This window comes from Lemur catta, chromosome 21, assembly GCF_020740605.2.
Source record: "Lemur catta isolate mLemCat1 chromosome 21, mLemCat1.pri, whole genome shotgun sequence".
NCBI classification, from domain to species: Eukaryota; Metazoa; Chordata; class Mammalia; order Primates; family Lemuridae; genus Lemur; species Lemur catta.
The window spans coordinates 26,338,893-26,364,024 of NC_059148.1; the positions used below are offsets into that span (position 1 = coordinate 26,338,893).

The following is a 25,132-nucleotide window of genomic DNA, read 5'->3' on the forward strand; positions in this document are numbered from 1 at the left end:
GCCAGGAACCTGCTATTAATATTACACTCTGAACTGATATGGAAACTTATACTTCCATTGAAAAAAAGAAATCTTTATTTTCTTTCTGTGCTGTGAATAGTGAATTTCCATAGCAGTAAACCAAGTTTGGTGACTCAAGCTTCTCAGCAATTCTAGAAAGGAAGTTGTGAAATTATCAGTGTTTGCCAAGAAAGTACTTCCAGTTTGCCAAAAGAGGGAGCATGGGAGCAAAGAGCATATTTTTGTCCAAGTGTCTAAAAAAAATACTTAGATTTTGTATTTTACTTTCTAGTTTCTTTTTCAAGGATAGGGCAGGACTACATAATAGTTACAGTAAACTTTTCTCTTTTTAAGATTATGTTAAGACAGTAGGGTCAAAGATCAAAATTACACAGATAGACTGGACGCGGTGGCTCACACCTGTAATCCTAGCACTCTGGGAGGCTGAGGTGGGAGGATCGCTTAAACTCAGGAGTCAGAGACCAAGCTGAGCAAGAGCAAGACCCCATCTTTACAAAATAAAGAAAAATTAGCCGGGCCTGATGGTATGTGCCTGTAGTTCCAGCTACTTGGGAGGCTGAGGCAGGAGCCCGGGAGTTTGACGTTGCAGTGAACTATGATGATGGCACTGCATCTACACAGGGCGACAGCCAGACTCTGTCTCAAAACAAAAAAAAAAAGAAAAAAAAAAACACAGATAACTTTTAATGATCTCTTTCTATCCTCTCCAGACAAAACACTCACCTCATGCCTGGCTGCCACACACCAAGCAGCTCTAATTAAATTGTTCTCATTAAAAGGAAGGGGAGTGGGAGCTAAGCCAGTATGAGTACAGAAATAATTGCATATTTATGGATAATGGCTGTAAATTCTCTGCTGGCTATAATGGATTGTCTAAAAAAGAAGGATTTGTTGAACATATAATCTACTTTTCACCTCACTACAACAATGAAGTTACTGATATAACCAAGTTTAAGGAAAGTTAATCATCAGGGTGCTATCTTACCCACTCCCCCTAGGGCTAAACAGTCCTTCATGCCAAGGAAGAGGAATGATGTAGCACCTAGAACCCTTTGTAAAAACAAGTCCTTTACTCACACTCATTAGTCACTATCTAAGATGTATGCCTATATAAGACAAGGTTTCTATCAGACACACATCTGCATACAAAGTCATTTTTCAATACAAATTTTGACTTTGCCTTTGTAAAGGCAGCTTCGGCAAGTTACCCATTTATGCATATTTTCAAATTCAATTCAGAAGAATACTGCAAATTTACACATATTTAGTATGAGCAACACACTCAGCCTCTTATTTTATTCAAATTACCAAAAAGTATTCTGTACCATATTAGCTTAAAAACATAAGAAACATACTTGAAAAATACAGAGCTTGGTCTGGGCGCGGTGGCTCACGCCTGTAATCCTAGCACTCTGGGAGGCTGAGGCAGGAGGATCATTTGAGCTCAGGAGTTCGAGACCAGCCTGAGCAAGAGCGAGACCCTGTCTCTATTAAAAATATAAAGAAATTAGCTGGACAACTAAAAATATATAGAAAAAATTAGCTGGGCATGGTGGCGCATACCTGTAGTCCCAGCTACTTGGGAGGCTGAGGCAGTAGGATCGCTTGAGCCCAGGAGTTTGAGGTTGCTGTGAGCTAGGCTGACACCACGGCACTCTAGCCCGGGCAACAGAGTGAGACTCTGTCTCAAAAAAACAAAAAAAGAAAAAAAAAAGAAAAATACAGAGGTTAAAATTTTCCAAAAAAATTTATAAATGTCATATATACTAATTATTATACTAATAAATAATACATTTATATTTATTTGATAGTTTAATGAAATGGCTTCTATTATTATTCATGTCTGCTGAATTAAAGCAAAATGATAGAAAGCATTAATCTAAAGAAAAAGGTAGGTATTCTGTAATTTCTGGTTTGATCTCTGTATGTCTCAGAACAATGTTCTAAGACCCTTCTGGTATGTTCTCAAGACCTGGAAAATACATAGTCTTGGATTCACTTGTTAATAGATTTATAACAGAAAATACACTGTCCTATTATAAGATTCTTCTTAAAGGACAACCTTTAAAGTTGGATTGTTTCCTGAACAAATAAAGAAACAAGATAAGCAGTGGCTTTTTGAAATTTATAATTTGTACAGTCAGTCCCATGCAACAGCTGGCAACACCAAGTCCTAGAAGAAGGAAATCTGTGAACACAGAGACCAATTTCACAGACTACATTTTTCTCCTTTATTTGGGCCATCACATGAAAGACGAATTATTTTTCAAAATGATTAAGTACTCTCATCAATTAGCCAGCTAGAGTATAAATCCTGAAGGAAAAATGTAATAAGCTCTTCTTCTGTAACTGCCAGCTGCCAAAAACTGTCAGAGTTGGTCAAAGTTTTTAATGTTCCAATCAAATCACAAAATGAGTGGAAAGTCACTGCACAAAACCCATTAAACTACATTACTAAATGTCCAATGTTACATAAAAACTATAAATAACTTTGTACTTTTAGGGGTTTTTTTCAATTTGCTTTCCTTGAAGTAATAATGATGTTCTGCTTCAGTTAATACAGTAATTTTGGAGCTTCCTTTGTATTTAATCCACATATTCTTTCTGTATGGAATAAAGACTGCAAGCAACAGTTAAATCAGTAGAATTATAAGCATTCCTTGGCATATCTGTTATTAACAATTCAAAAAATTTAGAGAAGCACCAAAGATAGTGGAGGGCTAAAAAAAAAAAAAAAAAGATTGATCACCAAGCTTAATAATATTGTGAGCTGACTTTCCTTTGGGGAAATAAAATGCTGTTTCTGAAAAGCGCATCTAGTCTTTTTCAAATATTTGCAAAGGAATTCATATTCTGGTTAAAGGAGTATCACCTACTACTGGCTTAAAAATAACAACCCAGTAGCCAACACTGCACAAATATATCTACCTCAATGTCCAAAAATACTGAATTAACAAGGGTTTGTTTCTACATACTGAAACAAAGTTTTTTCTTTTAGTGTATAGTCAATCTACTGGTTGATCTAAAGGCACAAATGAGAATGCTGGTAGCTGATACTTGCCCAAATAAAAGGATAAAATAAGCAGAGGATCAGATTCAAATCACTTGCTAACACTGAAATTCTCTCTTTTTTTTTTTAAATTTTAAAGACGTTTCTTTCTCCACTTTCCTGGTAAGTCCACTTCTTCCTTGGTCTGATGGATTCCATCTCTTCTTGCTATATAGCTGCTAGAATTACCAATAATCTCTAGCCAGTGAGGTTCTTTGATCACAAAAAACTTTATAAAACAAGTTTTCAAACAAAAATTAACAGTACAACACACATGGGATCAAAGAGATCCAAGTTCCCATATTTTGCACAGGGTAGAAACAATTTTCTTCTTTCAAAGAATTTTTTTTATGATAACTAAAAAGAACTAGCCTAAGATTGACATGCTAACAATTTGAAATCTGAGTTTTCAAACATAAAGACAAGATATTTTGAATAATACACTGAAACTAAAATTAAGCAAAGCATGGTATATAAATTTAGCATATTTAAGGAAAAACAATGAACTTTTCAGGTACCATGTCAAAATGAAGGAGAGATTGGAAGCACTCTGAACTCCTGAATTTCATTTGGAATTTTGTGCTAATTTTTTAGTATATGATAACATCTATTTTCTATGATAATTTTTTATATTTAAAATTACAGTCCCCAAGACTATCATATTATTCAATCTATAATAAATTTTTGGTAAAAATAAGCAATAATCCTTCAATTTAATACAATACTAGAATATAGATACTTACTTATTTTATTTATTTATTTATTTTTTGAGACAGAGTCTCACTCTGTTTCCCAGGCTAGAATGCTGTGGTGTCAGCCTAGCTCACAGCAACCTGAAACTCCTGGGCTCAAGCAATCCTCCTGCCTCAGCCTCCTGAGTAACTGGGACCTCAGGCATGCGTCACCATGCCCAGCTAATTTTTTCTGTATTTTTCTATATTTTTAGTTGTCCATAAAATTTCTTTCTATTTTTTAGTAGAGACGGGGTCTCGCTCTTGGTCAGGCTGGTCTCGAACTCCTGAGCTCAAATGATCCTCCCACCTCAGCATCCCAGAGTGCTAGGATTATAGGCGTGAGCCACTGCACCCAGCCAATACTTACTTTAAAAGAATAAATTTTGACACAAAACAACTATACAAATTTTAAATAAACAGCCATGATATATGTACCAAGTTTTATTTGCCTTTAAATTATACAAATAGAACAAATATGTTATTCAAAATATTAAATTTTTTTACATTTTACAGAAGAAAAAGAAACTGAAGTGAAACTGTAGGAATTGCTGAACTTCATATAAATGTTTCTTCAAAACAAGAGATATTAGTTCCTAAAAGATTCCTCTAAAGTTAAAAAAAGATTAAGAAAAACATTAAGCCATTGGGTTATTACATTTTTAAAAAACTACATGTTTCTTAATGGACATATGTTTACATTTACAGATAGTAACTTAGCCTCCTGTCTCATAAAACTCAGAAGACACCACTGATGTCTAAACTAAGCAAAACAATGAAAGCCTCTTTTTCATATGAAAAAAATTTAAGATCTAAATCTACCTTAACATTATTTTCCAAGAAACCTTAATAAAGAATAGCTAATCTGAAAGCAAAATGTTGTAGAAATCACTTTCAAGAAAAGAAATACATAATGGGATCATGCTTATAGCTAGTAGCATCAGCTAAAATTCTAAACAATGACATACGAATTCAGAGTATCAGCCGGTCCTCTCCTCCCTCCTGAATTACCTGACCAATGGAAGTTTGGCTTTGTTGTTTCAGAAAGCACTGTTTCTTACACTCCATCAACTGTTCAAAATCACGCCACATTTTTGCTTGTTTCATATTTGGACCATGACTTTCTCGTACAGCTTTTTGTTTTTCCCGAAGCGTCTACCATAAAAAAATTAAGAATGATTAAATCTCAGTTACAGGGATTTACTTCTATTGCTAGAGTCAGAGGAATATAGTATATTTTACACAGTTGATGGATAATAGTTAAATAAACCAGATTCTCCTATAATGTATCAAAACTAAGATTATAAAAGTTAATTAAATTTAAGGTAGATGTAGAACAGCCTGAAGTTAAAGGGCAGAGAAAAATATGAAGGAAAGGAGGGAAAAAGATAAAGGGAATCAGAAAAGTAGAACAGTATCATGGTGTAGAACAAAGAATGCAGATTTTGGAAGTCAGAACTCAAGTTTTTGCTGTATTTTTTTTTTAATTTTGAGACAGGGTCTTGCTCTGTTGCCTGGGCTAGAGTGCGTTGGCATAATCATAGCTCACTGCAACCTCAAACCCCTGGGCTCAAGCAAGCGATCCTCCTGCCTCAGCCTCCCAAGTAGCTGGGACTACAGGTGCACACCACCATGTCCAGTTAATTTTTTTATTTTTTGTAGAGACAAGATCCTGCTATTGTTGCCCAGGCTGGTCTCAAACTCCTGGCCCCAAGTAATCCTCCCGCCTCAGCTTCCCAAATTGCTAGGATTACAGGCGGCAGCCACTGCACCCGGCTGTGCCTTTATTTCTATAAAACTAAATTACTAAAAAAGGGTCTTCATCTTTGAAAGGAATTAACCATTCCCCCTGTAAAACCTTCTGAAAAGAATGACAATGTCATAACCACGTGCAGTACGGAAAATATAAATTAGTTAGACACATTTAAAAAAATAAGTAATAATTCTTACCTTTCCAAGGTTTTCTTGCTCAGCAATATTTTTGGTATACTGTTCCCTAGGGAGTCAACATAATGATTTACTTTCAATTTACTTCAATTGATTTGATCATACAACTAAATTATAAATCAACATACCTATCTAAATATATCAGGCAATATAGTTTTGGTTACTGGAGTCAGAATGAAACCCATTATCAAATACTTTGTCTTTCCCTATCTGTCAGTTCTTCTAGTAAATAGTAATTTAAGAAAAAAAAGAAGCCAAAACATTGCATAGGGAATTAAGAGAATTAAAATGTTAAGTACTATTTCTGGTTAATCTACCCTTAAAACAATGGCAACACATTTGCTCAAATTATACTTTGTTTTTGAAGACGTTTGCAGAAAGGGGAAAGGATAAATTTTTTTTAAAAAAACATTAAATAACATCTAACCTTGCAATTCCTTTTAGGAAGTCATTCTATAGAAAAATGCCTATAACTTAAATAAACATAAAAGCAAAGACTATTTACTTCATCAATGCTTATAACAGTGAAAATGTGCAAACAAACCAAATGTCTACAGATGGGGAAATGTTTAAGTAAATTATGGTATATCCATTCAAAGGAATAATATAGAGTTGTACAAAAAGTGAGGTAAATCTATAAATACTGAAGTGAAAGAATTCTAGATAAATTATTAAGAGAAAAACTACATATGTAGTTTAATCTTATTTTTGTATACACATATACATGTATATACACACATATGAAAATTTCCCATGCACTGGGTAACACACACATGTATACATACGCAGATGTGTTAGCCAATGCATGGGGAAAGAATATGGCATCATGTACAACAAAGTATTAACAGTAGATGTTTTTGAGGCATGACAATATGGACAGCATCCAATCTCTGTGCACACTACTTCATAATGGTTACTTTTGTTTTAATAAGTATTTCTTTCGTAAGCCAAAAAACAAAGCAAAACAAAAATTTTACTGTAGAAATAAAAATACAAATAATATTGTATTTTATCTTTAAATAAAATTATAACTATATTTTAATACTATACAAGACAAAAAGTGAGGTTTAGAGTCAGTGACATGGTAAGGACAAAGAGTGAAGAATGAGGACAAAGAAACAAATGACAAAGAAGGTAAGAGAGACTTTAGACCTTATATTTGGGTGGAAATAGACTGTGTGTGTTTTTCTGTATAAAGCTACATTTTAGCATTTAAGAAGAAATCAAACAATACAAAATTGGGAATCTAAGAAATCATAAACCACAAAAGAGAAAGTATAGCTGCCTGAGTGAAAGAAGATTAGGAAATTATACAGAACAGGGGCGTAAAGGATTAGAATAGAGAAAATGGCAATCAAAAGTATCCGAAGTCCTTACAGAGCTGAAGTGAGGGTAGAATCTGTGCACAGGAATGAGAGTGAAGGGGAATAAACATAATCCTGATGAACCTTCGTTTTGCCTTTAAAATTTATGAGACACTAAGTCAAACTGCTTGCCTTTCCAGTTCTCCAGGGAAAAACACCTAGGAGGATGTAAATGATATTTTACTCAAGAAGAATATATGGTTATAGCTCAGATAGCTTTCAATAATTCATTTATTAACCCATGCCTGAGAAAAGTCCAAATTGTTTTAGAATTTCCATTTATGTAAAAATTTCTCAAGAAATCAACAGGCTCAGTATATTATATATACTAAAACCTAATTTTGTGGGGGAAGGTGGGGCAAAAATAAATAAAAATAAAAACCTCTAATTTTTATTTATTCAACAAATTTATTCAAGGTATAATTATAAAGCACCCATTATGTGCCCCCCAGGAACTCATGCTACATAATCTCCAAAGAACTGCTGCATACGTTATATTGAACTTGATCTTATATGTATTGTTCTCCTTATTCTATAGATGAGGAAGTGACTTGCCCGAAACTAGGAATTGGAAAAACCAGGTTAGAACAAAGTTTTTAGTCCCTTTCTGGTACTTTGAACTAAACATGATGCCTCTTAAAATAAAATTAAAGTTTCTAGACAATCTTTCAAAACCAAACTAATTTCTTATACCTTTGGACTTACCAGGAAGTACCATAAATGTTGAAAATGGAATAACAATATTTTAAGCATGTATCAGTGACTTTAGAATGTAATCAATTTCATTTTATTCATAATATTCTTATCATGTACTACTATAACCATGACACAATATGTTTCTACAGGAAAACTATGGAATGATAAAGATTTATAATGATTTTTAAAATTTTAAAGAATATCTGGCTAGAGGCTGGGCGTGGTGGCTTACGCCTGTAATCCTAGCACTCTGGGAGGCTGAGGCAGGAGGATCGCTGGAGGTCAGGAGTTAGAGACCCCATCTCTACTAAAAAATAGAAAGAAATTAGCTGGACAACTAAAAATATATAGAAAAAATTAGCTGGGCATGGTGGCACATGCCGGTAGTCCCAGCCACTCGGGAGGCTGAGGCAGAAGGATTGCTTGAGCTCAGGAGTTTGGGGTTGCTGTGAGCTAGGCTGACACCATGGCACTCTAGCCCGGGCAACAGAGTGAGACTCTGTCTCAAAAAAAAAAAAAGAATATCTGGCTAGAAAACAGATCAGAAAATCAATAGTTTAGTTGTAATTATTTCCTTTACTATGCATACTGAAGACTCTGGAAGAAATGGAACTTAATATCTGAAGCTTTTTTAAATTTCTTTCTTTCTTTCTTTCTTTCTTTTTTTTTTTTTTTTGATACAGGGTCCCTCTGTTGCCTGGACTACAGTGCAGTGGTGTCATCATAGTTTACTGCAACCTCAAACCCCCCGGTCTCAAGTGATCCTCTGCCTCAGCCTGCCAAGTAGCTGGGACTATAGGCCCGAACCACCCTGCCCAGCCACTTATTTATTTATTTATTTATTTATGGCCAATTTTTAACATATTTTTGTTGTTCAGGCTGGTCTCAGACTCCTGGCCTCAAGTGATCCTTCCAAAGTGTTGGGATTAAAGGCATGAGCCATCACACCCAGCCCAAACTTTTTATTTTTCAAGAAAAAAATTAACTTTTCTCATTTCTTAGCATTGACTACACAGAATGATATGAGCAGAGTTTATATTCAATGAAAGAATATGAATAAGTACATTTTTAGTTTAATATGTTAGAGTATTAGAAAAAACACTGTTCTATTTATAGAATATTTTCAGTCGGGCTTGCATTCTAGTGCATTACATTAAAAAAATTCACATTCTGCAAGACACTCTATTTCTTTTTTTTAATTCTTTTTCTTTTTTTTAACTTTTTTTTGAGACAGCATCTCACTCTGTTGCCCAGGCTAGAGTGCCGTGGTGTCAGCCTAGCTCACAGCAACCTCAAACTCCTGGGCTCAAGCAATTCTTCTGCCTCAGCCTCCCGAGTAGCTGGGACTACAGACATGCGCCATCATGCCCGGCTAATTTTTTCTATATATTTTTAGTTGTCCAGCTAATTTCTTTCTATTTTTTTAGTAGAGATGGGGGTCTCACTCTTGCTCAGGCTGGTCTCGAACTCCTGAGCTCAAACAATCCTCCCGCCTCGGCCTCCCAGAGTGCTAGGATTACAGGCATGAGCCACCGCACCCAGCCAAGACACTCTATTTCTTAGATTTCTTTTGTAACATAAATGTATATGCCACTCAAAGTCTCATCTGCAATCTAAAATAAATGTGAATTCTACATTTTTTCTGAGTTTTTACTGGATGGTAAAAAGCATAACATTTGAATTGTGATGAGAGAAAAGGAAGCTTGTCTTTGTTCAATTACTGCATTTTATCACAGCTAGCAATATAAATGCTTTGGGTTTTTTTTTTCCTTTCTTTTTTTTTTGAGACAAGGTCTCGCTCAGCTGCCAGGGCTGGAATGCAGTGGTGTCATCATAGCTCACTACAACCTCAGACTCCTGGGTTCAAGCAATCCTCCTGCTTCAGCCTCCTGAGTAGCTGGGACTTGAGGTACACGGTACTGTGCCCAGCTAATTTTTCTATTTTTTCGTAGCAATGGAGTCTCGCTATGTTGCTCAGGTTGGTCTCGAACTCCTTGCTTCAAGCGACCCTCCCACCTCAGCCTCCCAAAGTGCCAGGATTACAGGCATGAGCCTGGCCTATAAATGTATTTTTTAAGGCCGGATTTGATTTACTACATTATGCCACAAGCTAAAATTAAAAAAAAAAAATCACCACACACAGACCAAGCATTATTTATACACCCTTCTCATTTTGAACACTACAATCACACAGTTCTAGCTAAAATGCAGTCATTACAGTGTACAATTAACAGGCAGATTACTAGAGTTCAGGCCACGTGGGACTTTAAAAAGGGACCAACTCTTAATGCTTATAACAAAGTAACTATGAAACTATATGTATTCCCAGGGGTGGAGGGAATGAGGAGTTATTGCTTAACGGTTACAAGAGTTTCTGTTTGTGGTGATGAAAAAGTTTTGTAAATATATAGTAGTTATGGTTGTATACTGTAAATGTATTCAGTGCCACTGAGTTGTACACTTAAAAATGGTTAAAGTGACAAATTTTATATACATATTTGATCACCATGAAAAAAGCAAGCAAGTAAGAATTAAAACTGTAAGTATTCCTACTTAGCACAGCTGGAATATCTAGAAGATGTTTAATAAGATTTAGTCCAAATAATATCTTAGTGTCTGCTTACTTAAATACTCTAAATAATTCTATCTTATTTATAAGATTTCTGTAGGTAAAAACATTAAGTAACTCAATATAAAAACAATGAAATTACTTGCCTAATTGCCTTTCTTTTTTCTTGCTGATCAGAAGAGACATATACCTTCATCTCATCAGTAGCACGACGAAGTTGAACTTCTAGGTTCTGAATGGAAAGACTTAAGTTTTAGCAAAGTCTTTGATACAGAAAAATCTCAGAAAAATTTTTGATCCACTGTGTCTTACCTTAATCATACAATTTATATAATGGTATCTACTTTCTTCTTGAAGACATTCTTCACGAAGTCCTCTAACTTCCTACAATATATAATTTTAAATGAATAACATTATTGAAAGATCAAGACAGATGCAGAGAGAATGACCTTAAATGTACAACATCAGAGTCATTTCCTTTTCTGCAATTTTAACCTTGTTTTACTCTGGCAGATAAGTTACAATCTTTTCCAGAGAATACTCATATTACCCTAAAACCTGCAGATTTAGTTATCTATTTATTAGGTACCTATTGTGTGTCCAGCACTATCCTAAGTGTTGGGGACATAACAGTGAACAGACAGGTTTCTGTTCTCATTCAAGTAAACAGATATAAACATAAATAGACATAAACACATAATGAAGGTTATTTTAGATGGGCATAATTGCAATGAAGAAAATTCAGCAGTAGAATGTGATAGAGAGACTGGGTGGGCCAGGTTGGGGAAGAGAGTGGGGAAACATGAGATATGGTGATCAGGGAAGAACTCAAAGAGGTGGTGGCATTTAGCCTGAGACATGAATGATGAAAAAGAGAAGGGAAGGCAGTTAGGGGCAGGGTGTCCCAGGCAGAGGGAAGAATATGTGCAAACGCCTGGAAGTGAAAACGAGCTGGGTCTGTTTGAAGTTCAGGAAGAAGGTCAGTATGGCTGCAGCTCCATGGACGAGGAGTGGAACACATGAATATGAAGTTAATGAGGCAGGTGCGGCCTTTAGACCATAAGTTGGAGGTTAGATTTTTATTTTAAGTGCAATGGGAAGACAGTAGAGAGTGGCCTAAATTTTGAACAGGTTTCTCTGGCTGCTCTATGGAGAATAAACTTAGGAGGGCAAGAGTAGAAGCAGGAGAGCAAGGAGAAGGTTACTATGGAAGTCTAGGCAAGAGATGACAGGACTTGGACTTCGGCAGTAGTGATACAGATGGAAAATTCAGTGTGTATACATTAAGTTTCAAGAAATAAGGATCTCTGGAGCTTAGGAGACAGGCTCAGGAGATGGTAATAAAGATTTAGGAATCTTTTGACACTGGTGTAGTGAAAATGTATATACACAGGCTGCTTTTGCTAACTTTTTTTTTTTTTTTTTTGAGACAGGGTCTCACTGTTTTGCCCTGGCTAGAGTACAGTGGTGTGATCAGAGCTCACTGCAACCTCAAACTTTTGGGCTCAGTGATGCTCCTGCCTCAGATTCCCAAGCAGCTGGGACTACAGGCGTGCACCACCATGCCTGGCTAATTTTTTTATTTTTTGTAAAGACGGGGTCTTGTTCTTGATTAGGCTGGTCTCAAACTCCTGACCTCAAGTGATCCTCCCACCTTGGTCTCCCAGAGTGCTAGGATTACAGGCGTGAGCCACCACACCCAACCTGCTAAATTGTTAAAATAAAAACTTCCTTCTTACCTGTTCTAATTTGGACCGATTGCTTTCGAGGCCTGCTGCACAGCTATCATACTGGGATTTCTTTTCATCACACTCCTGGGTTAATTCCTAGCATGAAAAGGGCAAATGACAGAATAAGTGAAAAACAAAGGCCTAAAGTGTGGCTCTGAAACAATGCATGCCCTTGTCAGACTTGTAACTTAACTCTAAGCTTCTTGGCATACTTAAGAGTTATTTATACAACAATCAGACATTTGAGAATTATGACAGATGAAGGTGCTGATAATAATAATAGCTACCATGTATTGAGCTATGTGCCAGCCTCTTTGTTAGGAGCTGGGGATACAGCAGTAAACAAAACAGCCAAAAATTCTTCCCCTCAAGTAACGTTCAGATAGGTAAACAGGCTACTGAGAGCTATTACGGGCAAATGCAAGGTGTTATAGGAACACACAGGACTCTCATGAACATAACCCAGGCTTGGGGATCACTGGGGACAACTTCCTGGAGAAACTGATATCTAAGCTAAGCATGAAGGATTAGTAAGAATAAGAATAGTTAGGGGAAAGGTGAACAAAGGAAGAGAGTGGGAACACTATGTAAAAAGGATTGGAAGCTAGAAAGAACAAGAACCATTAAGGAACTTACAAGTAGTTTATTATGCTGCAGTATGTCTGGGAAGTGGTGAGAGAGGCAGCTGAAGACTCAGGCAGAGGCCTGATCTGAACAACTCATAAACCATACCAAGATGTTTGAACTATACCCTTGACAATAACTAAATCTCACAACAGCCCTTGGAAGGAGCTACTAATGACCCCATATAATGCTTTGAGAAAGTTCAGGGAGGCCAAGTACCTTGTCAAAGAGGATTCTACTGGAAAAGAGCAGAGTCAGAGTTTGAGTCCAGGCCGTTTAAGTACTAACATACTAACTTCTAATGTAATGTTTTAAATGAGATAATCTGAAAATCTGCTACAAACAGCTAGAAATGCTAAACGTACAGTTACGCACCACACAGTGACATTTTGGTCAATGACAGACTGCATATATGACGGTGATCCCGTAAGATTAAAATAGAGCTGAAAAATTCCTATCATCTAGTGACATCACAGGCATCATAATGTCATAGCACAACACATAATTCATGTGCTGGTCGTGATGGTATAAACAAACCAACGGTGTTGCTGGTTATATAAATGTACAGCACATACAATTATGTATAGTACATAATACTTGATAATGATAATAAACAACTATGCTACATTTATATACTTACTATACTATACTTTTTATTGTTATTTTAGGGTGTACTGCTTCCAATTGTATTAAAAAAATTAACTGTAAAACAGCCTCTGGCAGGTTCTTCAGGAGGTATTCCAGAAGAAGGCACTGTTATCACAGGAGCTAACATCTTTGTGTGTGTTATTGCCCCTGAAGACCTTCCAGTGGGACAAGGTGTGGAAGTGGAAGCCAGTGATATTGATGATCCTGATCTCATATAGGCCTAGGCTAATGTGTGTGTTTATGTCTTAGTTTTTAATAAAAAAGTTTAAAAAGTAAAAATAAAAAAAATGTTTAATAGCAAAAAGCTTATAGAATAAGGATATAGAGAAAAAATATTTTTGTACAGCTATACAATGTGTTTATGTTTTAAGCTAAGTGTTATTACAAAAGAGTCAAAAAGTTAAAAAACTTAAAATGTTTATAAAGTAAAAAAATTACCATAAGCTATAGTAATTATTGAAGAAAAAATTTTAATAAATTTAGTGTAGTCTAAGTGTACAGTGTTTATAAAGTCTATAATAGTGTACAGTAATGTCCTAGGCCTTCACATTCACTCACCACTCACTCACTGACTCACCCAGAGCAATCTGCAGTCCTGCAAGCTCCATTCATGGTAAGTGCCCTATACAGGTGCACCATACAAATACTTAATATTGTGTTATAATTGCCTATAGTATTCAGTACAGTGACTTGGTATACAGGTTTGTAACCTAAGAACAATAGGCCTTACCATATAGCCTAGGTGAGTAGTAGGCTATACCATCTAGGTTTGTATAAATACACTCTATGCTGTTTGCACAATGATGAAATCACCTAATGACGCATGTCTCAGAACATATCCCGTCATTAAATGATGCATGACTGTATCTATAAATGATTGGTAAGGTAGAGCAAACATCCTTTTAAATCCAGAGCTAAACTGAACTCTCAAGGAAATAAGAGAAATTACCAGGACCAAAACCAAAGGATGCCTGTAATGTCACTAGGTGGCTACTGTTGATGAAAGGAGTTGAAAGTGGTCAGTCTTGGTAACAAAGTGATTTTAACGTCCAGGCAGAGCAGATGAAAAGCCTTAGCCTGTGCAGAGTAGGAAGTTAGAACTGAGGATCTCGCAGTAAATCCAAGCTCTTTTCAACTTGGGAATTTGTGAGGAATGGGTTAATACCAGCCTGAGAATCACCTTGGTTGCACACAGCAGTTTCCCTGGAAACAGGAGAGTTGACAGAGATGAGTAATGTGTGTGCTGTCTTTGTTGTGTGAGACTGCATCTAGGTTGGGGTGACTAGTGTAACATAAAAGATTTCTGGGAAAAAGGGGCCACGGCTTTTATGTATCAAAGTGATCTTCAGACACCCAAGGCTCTCAAGGGTGACAGTCATGCACCCTAAGTGGGAGAAGGGGCAGCAGAGGCTATGTACTTAGGTAGCTGCTGGGCCTCTCAGTGACGCGAAGATGCTATAGTTGATAAAAGCCATTTTTGGCCTGGAGTCTGTTGGCCAAATTGATCAGTATGCAGCTGTACTACTGCAGAGGTAAATGGAAAAAAGAGGCCTATTGTCAGGCAAGTTTGGAGCTTGAATTTACCCTACCTACATGGTCTAGAAACTCCAAGCTAAGACAGTAACTTAACATTAGCTCCAAGCTTGTGATAGTTCTAAAATATCTGGCAGAACAACTGCAAAACCACTCTGGAGGGAAATATCCTCTATACTAACTGTCAAGATTCAAGAGACAAAACCCTATTGATATAAAAGCAATCGCGGTTTTAGCATTGTGGACATTTGCCATTTGATATTGGAATATATTCTTAAATAAATGTGGTAACATTATGTATCATTTTAATGCAAATTTCTCGCTTTTTGTTTTTTTGCTAATGACTTATTACTTGCTGTTTATTTTATATTTATTTTATTCTTTTCTGTCTTTTTTTTTTTTTTGAGACAGAGTTTTGCTCTGTCGCCCAGGCTAGAGTGCTGTGGCGTCACCCTAGCTCACAGCAACCTCAAACTCTTGGGCTCAAGTGATCCTACTGCCTCAGCCTCCCCAGTAGCTGGGACTACAGGCACGCACCCCCACGCCTGGCTAATTTTTTCTATTTTTAGTTGTCCAGCTAATTTTTTTTCTAATTTTAGTAGAGATGGGATCTCGCTCTTGCTCAGACTGGTCTTGAACTCCTGAGTTCAAGCAACCCTCCGCCTTGGCCTCCTAGAGTGCTAGGATTACAGGCATGAGCCACCATGCCTGGTCAATGTATTTTATATTTATTTTAGACTGATGTTAGACAAAAAGCGAATTCGAGCAATTTTGTTATTTGAGTTCAAAATGGGTCGTGAAGCAGCAGGGACATTCACAACAACAACAACGGAGTTGGCCCCGGAACTGCTAATGAACATACGGTGCAGTGGTGGTGCAAGAAGTAGTGCAAAGGGGACGACAGCCTTGAAGATGAGGATTGCCGTGGCCAGCCATCAGAAGTTGACAATGACCAATTGAGAGCAATCATCGAAGCTGATCCTCTTACAACTACAGGAGAAACTGCCGAAGAACTCAATGTCAACCATTCTACGGTCATTTGGCATTTGAAGCAAATTGGAAAAGTGAAAAAGCTCAATAAGTGGGTACCTCATGAACTGATCAAAAATAAAAAAAAAAACCTGCCATTTTGAAGTGTCATGGTTTCTTCTTGTATGCAACAATGAACCATTTCTCGATCAGATTGTGACATACAATGAAAAGTGGATTTTGTGTGACAACCGGCAACAACCAGCTAGCTCAGTGGTCGGACCAAGAAGAAGCTCCAAAGCACTTTCCCCAAAGCCAAACTTGAACCAAAAAAAGGTCATGGTCACTGTTTGGTGGTCTGCTGCCGGTCTGATCCACTACAGCTTTCTGAATCCATCAAAATCATTACATCTGAGAAGTATGCTAAACAAATCGACGAGATACACGGAAAACCGCAACATCTGCAGCTGGCATTGGTCAACAGAAAGGGCCCAATTCTTCTCCACAGCAATGCCCGACAGTGTGTTGCACAACCAACACTTCAAAAGTTGAACGAATTGGGCTACGAAGTTTTGCCTCATCCACCAACCAACTACTACTTCTTCAAGCATCTTGCCAAATTTTGCAGGGAACGTGCTTCCACAACCAGCAGGATTATGGAAAATGCTGTCCAAGAGTTTGTCGAATCCTGAAGTATGGATTTTTACACTGCAGGAATAAATAAACTTATTTCTCATTGGCAAAAATGTGTTGATTATAATGGTTCCTATTTTATTAATAAAGATATGTTTGAGTCTAGTTATAATGATTTAAAATTCATGGTCCAGGCTGGGTGAGATGGCTTATGCCTGTAATCCTAGCACTCTGGGAGACTGAGGTGGGAGGATTGCTTGAGGTAAGGAGTTTGAGACCAGCCTGAACAAGAGTGAGATCCCGTCTCTACTAATAATAGAAAAATTAGCCGGGTGTGGTGGCATTAGCCTGTAATCCCAGCCACTCGGGAGGCTGAGGGGGGAGAATGGCCCAGGAGTTTGAGGTTGCTGTGAGGTTGGCTGACACCATGGCACTCTAGCCTAGGTCCGTCTCAAAAAAAAAAAAATCAAAATCGCAGTTACTTTTGCACCAACCTAATACAAAGCATATAAGGAAACAATCCATTAGGAATAAGAATCAGAAGATCTAAACAGCAGCAGGACTATACCTCAAGGAACTCTGGATACTAGAAATAAGCCTAACAAGTATGCATAGAATAATAAAAACTATAAAGAAGGAACTAAAAAGAAGAGAAAAAGACACAGTGAGAAAAAACAGAAATGAAAAAGTCACTGAAATTAAAAATTAAGTAGATGGAATAAACAAATGATTAGATACCACTGAGGAGATAAAATAATGAACAAGAAAATAGAGCTGAAGAAATTACCCAAAATTCAACAAAAAGAGACAAAAAGATGAAAATATGAAAGTGAGGTTAAGCAATAGGGAACAGAATAAATACATCTAATATATATCTAATAGGAGTAGATGGAAAACAGACTAGAAAAAATGGGGGAGGGAATATATTATGTAGAATTTTCCCAGAATTAATGGAAGACACAAAACACAAATTCTAGCACACAGTAAATAAAACTAAATCTACACTTAGATCACAGTAATGAAATTTGGACAACACCAAAGAAAAGGTAAAAAATATTAAAACCAATTGTAAGGAAGATATTACCAAAAAAGAAATGATAATTAAACTAATAGCAGAGCTTTCAACACAGCAGGAGAAAGCAGTGAAAATATTTTTTCCAACTAAACCATTATTTAAGAAGGAAATAAAAAGATGGTTTACTTATTGTTAACAATTCTTTACTGAGAAAACTATTTTTAGAAACCACACAAAACAAGAAAATTGAATTTCAGGAAAAAAGGAAACTGAATCCAGAATTAAGAAGTTAAAATAAAAGCACCAATGGTGAGAATTGCTAAATATATCAGTAAATCTAAACAGGAAATGATTATACAAAATAGTAATCAAAATAGCAACAGCCACCATGACAACTACTTTTAGAGATGCAGAAATAATGAAATTAAATGCCAGAGGATAACATATATGTAAGGCAGGAGAGTTAAATTATTCTAAGGTCCCTGTATTGTTGGGGAGATGCTGATTAACTTCAGACTTTAGGAATAAATTAGACTTAGGAATATATTAATATATGTGTGAAACCTTAAGAGTAAATCATATCAGAATAGAAGTAGAAGATAGAAAAGGAAAAAAAAGAAGAGAAAGCAAACAGGACTAGTACAATGGATGGTAAAAAAGAAAATAAGCAAAGAAAAAGCACAGTAAATAGTATGTACAAAATAGAAAAAAAAATCCAAATGTATCAATAAGCAGAGTAGACGAAACTCACCAATTAAAAGACAGATTCTAAAACTAGATGTAAGAAACCACACCCACACAAAGTCCCGCTGTATGCTTTTTATGAGACATATACAAGATAAAAGTAAGTACATAGAAAGTTGAAAGTAAACAGAAACAAAAAGATATACCAAGCAATACTAATCATAAGAAAGTTGGCATACCCACTGTAAGAGTACACAAAATAAGACTCCTAGGCAAAAAGCACTGTATACTAGGAATAAAGAAAATTAAAAAAAAAAAGATAAAACATATAAATTCACCAAAAAGCATTTTTTTTTTGAAACCAGAAAGATTTTTTTTTTCTTTTGATGTGGTAAAATACACACAACAAAATTTATCATTTTAACCATTTTTAAGTTTACAATTCAGTGGCATTAAGCACATTCACAAGGTTGGGCAACCATCACCACCATCCATCCACGGAACGCTTTTTATCTGAAAAGTTTTACTGAAACTTTCTACCCACTGACAACTCCCCATTCATTAGGTTTAGAACAACACATTTAACAAGGCTGGTCTGATGAACACATGAAGAACCCTGTATTCAACAACTAGAAAATACACATTCCTTTCAAGATCAAATCACTAACAATATTAGGTTGGCCTCAGATCTCCCCACAGCTACATTTAACTCTAGAAGACTGTGGAGCTATACTTAAAAAAATCCTCAAGGAAAGAATGCACGATCTGACAGTCAAGCTGTCATTGAAATATTTAGGCATTAAACTGTAGAATATTTAAGAACTCATCAGAGAACATTGTTTTTGTGAGCCTTTTTTTGAGGACTCGACTAGAGAACAAATTACAGACAATCCAAAGAGAAGTGAGATAAAGGGCAGTTGAATGGGGTGGTAATGAGCACTGGACCTAATAATTACAGGTCTAGTGCTGAAAACAAAAGTGGGAAATAGTGTAATAGAATAGAATGTAAATGTTATACACCCTCACAGGTAGAAATGATACAACAAAGCCTGCAAGAAGGAGAAGAGAAAAAGAAGGTGGTATGTAGAATAAGTAAGCTGGTTTCCTCATTTTTTTAATTGCTAGAGGTGGGTGGGGAGAACATCAAAGAATATCATTTAAAGGTAACAAATCAAGTCATAGTATAAGCATATCCAAAGTATAAAGGCAAACACTAAGAAAGACAATACTATCAACTAAAATCAGGTGCTAGAGGAGAGGGAAGGGAGGGAGAAGGAAAAAGAAATACACAAATTTTCACTCTAACCTAGGTGATAGAGTGAGACTCTGTCTCAAAAACACAGAAGAAACAATAACAACAACCCCCCCCCAAAAAAACCCCCCAACTAATTTCATCACTTCTCACAGTGGGAATTAACAGAATAGATACTATAGAAAAAAATGGATGATTAATGACAGAGTTACAATGGCTAGAACAAAACCACATGTCAGAACACATACACGCATGCATGAGGAAGGAGAAGAAGATGGAGAAGATTTCTTACAGGCTTTAAAATCAAAAGCCAAACATAAAATGATACCACTAAAACCAAATATGTCTACATATTAATAAATATAAACAGGCTATACTTATCTACTAAAATAAGCCTTTCGATGATGTCACATTGCAAAACCCAATTCAAGAGACACACACGAGACAAAATAATTTTTTTTAAAGTGGAAAATATAAGATGGGCAAAAAAATGTACAACAGGAACATGTAAATAAAAGAAGCAGATATTTTGATCTCAGTATCAATCAGGGTTGATTCCAGCTGCACCCTGCCCACCCCAGTTCCCCAAAAGCCAAAAAGCCTTTGTTAGAAAGTGAAGCAAAGATGTGGAGAACAAATTTAAGGTAGCTACTAAATAATTATCTGTTCATTAATTCCCAGAAAACTTCCGGAGGATACAGAAGGAACTATTAATAGTCATTATTTCTAGGGAATGTGCTGGGGATGCAGAAAGAGGAAGAATTTCTCCTCTTTCTCTTAAAACAATTCTGTACAGTTTGAATTCTTGCCAAGAGCATGGTTTTCTATTATAAGAAAAAGTAATCAATAAATAAGAAATATTTCAGTGAAACTAATAATTATCAGATTGCATACTCTAAAATATAAGTATTTTAGTTTTTTATATTTTAGCAATTATATAACTATTCCGTTTAATTACATATAATTTATAGAACCACTAAGAAAATAAATATGAAACTTTTCAAGATGCTATTCTAATTCCAGATGATTATAAAAGATTTAGATAAATCTAAATTATACATCTTGAGTTGTGATGCTCTAATTTTCAAACAGCTGTTAAAATTCAGATTTAGAAAAACATGCCTATACAATAGAAAGGAAATATACTAACACTTCACTATAAAATTTCCTAAATATTTGAAGGTTACCCACTAAAGTAAGAAGTGTAAAGTATTTTTAAATACTTCTGCTCTTTAAAAATGTGATAATGCATTTTGGTAGTTTCAAGTGTTAAATACAGTTAAACAAATTAAAAAATAAGTAGTATTTAAAATAGGGAACTGCTAACGTCAAATGGTAGAGGCTACCTAATTTGGATTTGTGGAAGGCATTTACCTTTTGACAGTTTATCTTTAAAACAGTGGTTAGTATTAGCTTCCAAGTAATAATATTTCATCACTTCTCATAAGCTATCATAGTTTGCCCCACACTACGCCTCCCAGCAAAGCAAATTCATTAATCTAAAGTTAACTTGTCACCACTCGTGGGCAGACTTTGAGCTTTTACCTGGCCACAGAAGAATGTGACTTCATATTTATAGCTCTGACATGAGTATGATTTAAAGGAAACATCTTATCTGGTTATACTTGAGATTTCAGCTTAAACTGCTGTTTCTCCTTCTCTCTCCTCTCAATAATATACAACCAAATAAATAGCATAAATTAAACAAAAACATTTGTAGGTCATATTATTACTCTCTTTTGCAGAATTAGATCAATATAATAATAATGATAATAATGTTTCTATAATAACCCAAATAAAATATTCAGGATTCTAACTAGTACATTTGAACAAGATAGAATACTAAAAGTATCACAAAATCAAATGCACTTACTTGACATTTCTGACGCAACTGTCGTAGTTCTTTTAGAACTGGAGCTAGAGCTGACTTCTTATCAGATACCAGTGAATTCAGTTTTTTTACCTGTCATTTAAACAAAAAACATTAACGCCTACAAAAAGAATTCAAAAGAATAAAAATACTACATGCATAAAGATATTTACTGCAGTGTTAAATATAAGAGTAAAAAACTATAAATTAGCTGGGTGTGGTGGTGTGCATCTGTAGTCCCAGTTACTTCAAAGGGCGAGGTGGGAGGATTACTTGAGCCCAGGAGTTTGAGGTCAGGCTAGACAACAGAGTGAGATCCCTGTCTCAAAACAAAACCAAAACCAAAACCAACTATAAATTACTTCAGTGCCAAACAATAGGGAAGTCATTTAGTAAATCTTGATTCCTCAGCAAGATGCAATACCATACCATTTAACCATTCAAAATGTCAATTATCAAGACTAAAACATTAGGGGAAAATATTTATAGGCAAACATTGAATGAAGAAATTACAAAGTTGCCTGTATACAACTATAATCATGTTGTGTTATGTTAATATAAAAATAGATAATTATGTAAGTTATAAAAATACACATAAATATGAATGGAGTGATATTCAAAATATTAATACTTAATAGTCCAAATGGCATAAATAGCAACCAATCAGAATGGACATCTGTCAAAGAGATGAATAGGGTCTTAGAGGCCTTTTCTGTAATATATGCTAATCTTTTTAGGAGTTAGACTGTGGTGAGATCTAGAGAGTTCTGGGGAAATGGCCAATATGGATAAGACAGTGGAGGGGGATACTCTGAGGGTCTGAGGCAGCAACTATATACTAACAAGTAAAGAAAGATTTCAATATTTTAATGCCTGGTGAAAATGTACGAGTGCACTCTGGCTGAACAGTAGCTGTGAATATGGAAAGATACTAAGGACATACACAAAAATGAAATAATTTTATTAGAGTGGTATGATTTGGGAAAACTTATTTTTTATCATAAATATTTCTTCAATATTATATAACTTTTATATATTAAAAAATACAAATGCATAAACTATTAGAAGTTGACAACAACCTTACTAGAAGGGAAAAATTCAAAAGAGACTGATAAAGACAGATGAAAGAATATAAAGTAAATGATGTACAGAAATGAAAATTTGAATGTTGCACTGAAAATAAGACAAACACACAAACCACTTGTCTTCTAGTTACACAATAAAAGAAAACTTTTAAAAAATGTGTAATCACGGGCTGGGTGCAGTGGCTCATGCCTGTAATCCTAGCACTCTGGGAGGCCGAGGCAGGAGGATCACTTAAGGTCAGGGGATTGAGACCAGCCTGAGCAAGAGTGAGACCCTGTCTCTACGAAAAAATAGAAAGAAATTAACCGGACAACTAAAAATGTATAGAAAAAATTAGCCAGACGTGGTGGCGCATGCCTATAGCCCCAGCTACTCAGGAGGCTGAGGCAGGAGGATCGCTTGAACCCAGGAGTCTGAGGTTGCTGTGAGCTAGGCTGATGCCACGGCACTCTAGCCCGGGCAACAGAGTGAGACTCTGTCTCAAAAAAATAAAATAAAATAAAATAAAATAAAATAAAATAAAATAAAATAAAATAAAATAAAAATGTGTAATCACCATTTCAGACATGTCATCCAGTGTTCGTCCTTTCATTTCATCAACTTCACTCTTCAGTGCAGACACTCTTTCTAGCTCTTCTTGGGTGTAACTATATCCAGATATACCCTTTTTCTCCTCAGTAGTTTGCTATAAGTAAAGAATAAAAAGCTCACAAAATGTGCATCAAAATCTTGCTGGTTTCCATAAGAAGTATATAAATTTCATATACAGCAAAAGAGTTGTAAATAAAATAAATTAGTTTAGAAATCTAAAGAACAATCTTCATTGATTTCAATTATTAGTTCATTCAGTTACACGTCTTTATGTTATAAACCTATGCTAAATTTTACTATGGTATTTCCAGATGCATAAGAAATATTTCTAATTTTAAACTTTTTTCCTCCTTTTTCATTTTTAACATTTTTTTTGACTGGCCAGGAAACAAACCTGAGCCTCCCACATGAAAGAACCTAATGAACTAATTTTAGACTTTATAATGATGCCAAGTACTTAATACAGAACCTAAAACATAGGACACACTCAATAAATATTTGGTAAATGAATAAATTCTCAAGTGATCATTGTACTTGCATTTGCACTCATCCAATATTTATTATATACTTAAATGTGCCAAGCACAACTCTAGGCACCAGGTATACACCATGGAACAAAACAGGAAAAAAAAAATCCCTTCTCTCAAAGAGCTTGTAGGAGTAAAGTCTAGTGGGAGTAAATAAGCAATATGTAAATAAATAAATAAGTTAAATACATATAGTGTGAGATGAGAATGGATGGAGCTGGATTCTTAAATCACAAGGTGGTTACAGAAGGTGAGCCTGAGAAGACGACATCTGAGCAAAGCCCTGAAGGAAGTGAGGGAGTGTGTCATACAGATGCCCAGGGCATCAGCAAGTTCAAAAACCATTACCTGTCTGGCCTGTTCAAGAAACAGCAGGGAAGCCAGTGAGGCTGAAAATGCAGTGAGAATGAGGTGGGGTGAGGGAGAGATCATGTAAGGCTCAGCTGGTTTGCTGGGATACTCTCAGTGTACATCTGTTGTCTTTTGTGCTCTCAAAAGTATCCTTGTCTAGATGATAATTTTTTTTTTTTTTTTGAGACAGAGTCTCACTCTGTTGCCCGGGCTAGAGTGCCATGGCATCAGCCTAGCTCACAGCAACCTCAAACTCCTGGGCTTAAGTGATCCTACTGCCTTACCCTCCCGAGTAGCTGGGACTACAGGCATGCACCACCATGCCCAGCTAATTTTTTCTATATGTATTTTTAGTTGTCCAGATAATTTCTTTCTATTTTTAGTAGAGATGGGGTCTCACTCTTGCTCAGGCTGGTCTCGAACTCCTTACCTTGAGCGATCCTCCTGCCTCGGCCTCCCAGAGTGCTAGGATTAAAGGCGTGAGCCACCGTGCCCGGCCTAGATGATAAATTTTATCATTACCTTATTTTTAGCTCAATGAAAGAGCTTTGTTTTATTTTAAATGAGATATGGAGCTCTTCTAGGGTTCACAGTAGAGGAATTTTTAAATGATCACTTTCACATCTGTGCTGACATTCAACTATAGAGGGCCAAAAGTAGGAGGAGGAAAGCCAACTGGAAGACCATCCTAATAATTCAACTTAGAGATGATAGCATGAATCAGGTGTTGGGGAGAGAGGTAACAAGGAGTGGTTCTGCACATAATTTGAAGGTAAATTCATTAAGATATTGTGACCGATTAGATGTAGGGATGTTAGGGAGAGGGAGAGCTAAAGAAATCCAAGGTTTCTGACCAGAGGGACTTCCATTTGTTGAGATGAAGAAGACTGGAGAAAACCAGGTTTGAGGAGGAGGTGAAGATTAGAAGTTTAGTTCTGGAAGTGTTAAAAGTTTGAAATGTTTATTAGGTATCCAAGTGGAGAGGTCAAGACATTATATGTACAAGACGGGAGTCAGGGAAGAAATCTATCTTGGAAATATAAATCAGTGAGTTGTCACCATATAGAGGATCTTTAAAGCTATGAAGATAAGATCACCAATGTAGCCTGGGTAGAGAAGTGATCCAACATTTAGACCTTGAAGAAATGAGAAGAAATCAGCAATGGAGTAGGAACACAAGTGTTAGTTTGGAAGAAACACCAGGAGAGTACAGTGTCCTAGAAGACAAAAAAAATTTTTTAC

The 25,132-nt window shown here is 35.9% G+C and overlaps 1 protein-coding gene across 4 annotated transcripts in view; it reads right to left on the reverse strand.

Moving 5' to 3' along the window:
- Positions 1–4,217: 4,217 nt before the first annotated feature.
- Positions 4,218–25,132, reverse strand: part of IFT81 (intraflagellar transport 81) — a 70,891-nt gene continuing 49,976 nt past the window's right edge. For all 4 annotated transcript variants that reach the window (XM_045534855.1, XM_045534854.1, XM_045534856.1 and 1 more), the window contains 7 exons: positions 22,978–23,106; positions 21,339–21,428; positions 12,117–12,203; positions 10,690–10,761; positions 10,524–10,609; positions 5,752–5,797; positions 4,218–4,956 (listed from right to left, as the gene is read on the reverse strand). In XM_045534855.1, the coding sequence (XP_045390811.1) occupies positions 4,774–4,956; positions 5,752–5,797; positions 10,524–10,609; positions 10,690–10,761; positions 12,117–12,203; positions 21,339–21,428; positions 22,978–23,106 (693 nt within the window). In that variant the 3' untranslated portion in view covers positions 4,218–4,773. The remainder of the gene's footprint in view (positions 4,957–5,751; positions 5,798–10,523; positions 10,610–10,689; positions 10,762–12,116; positions 12,204–21,338; positions 21,429–22,977; positions 23,107–25,132) is intronic.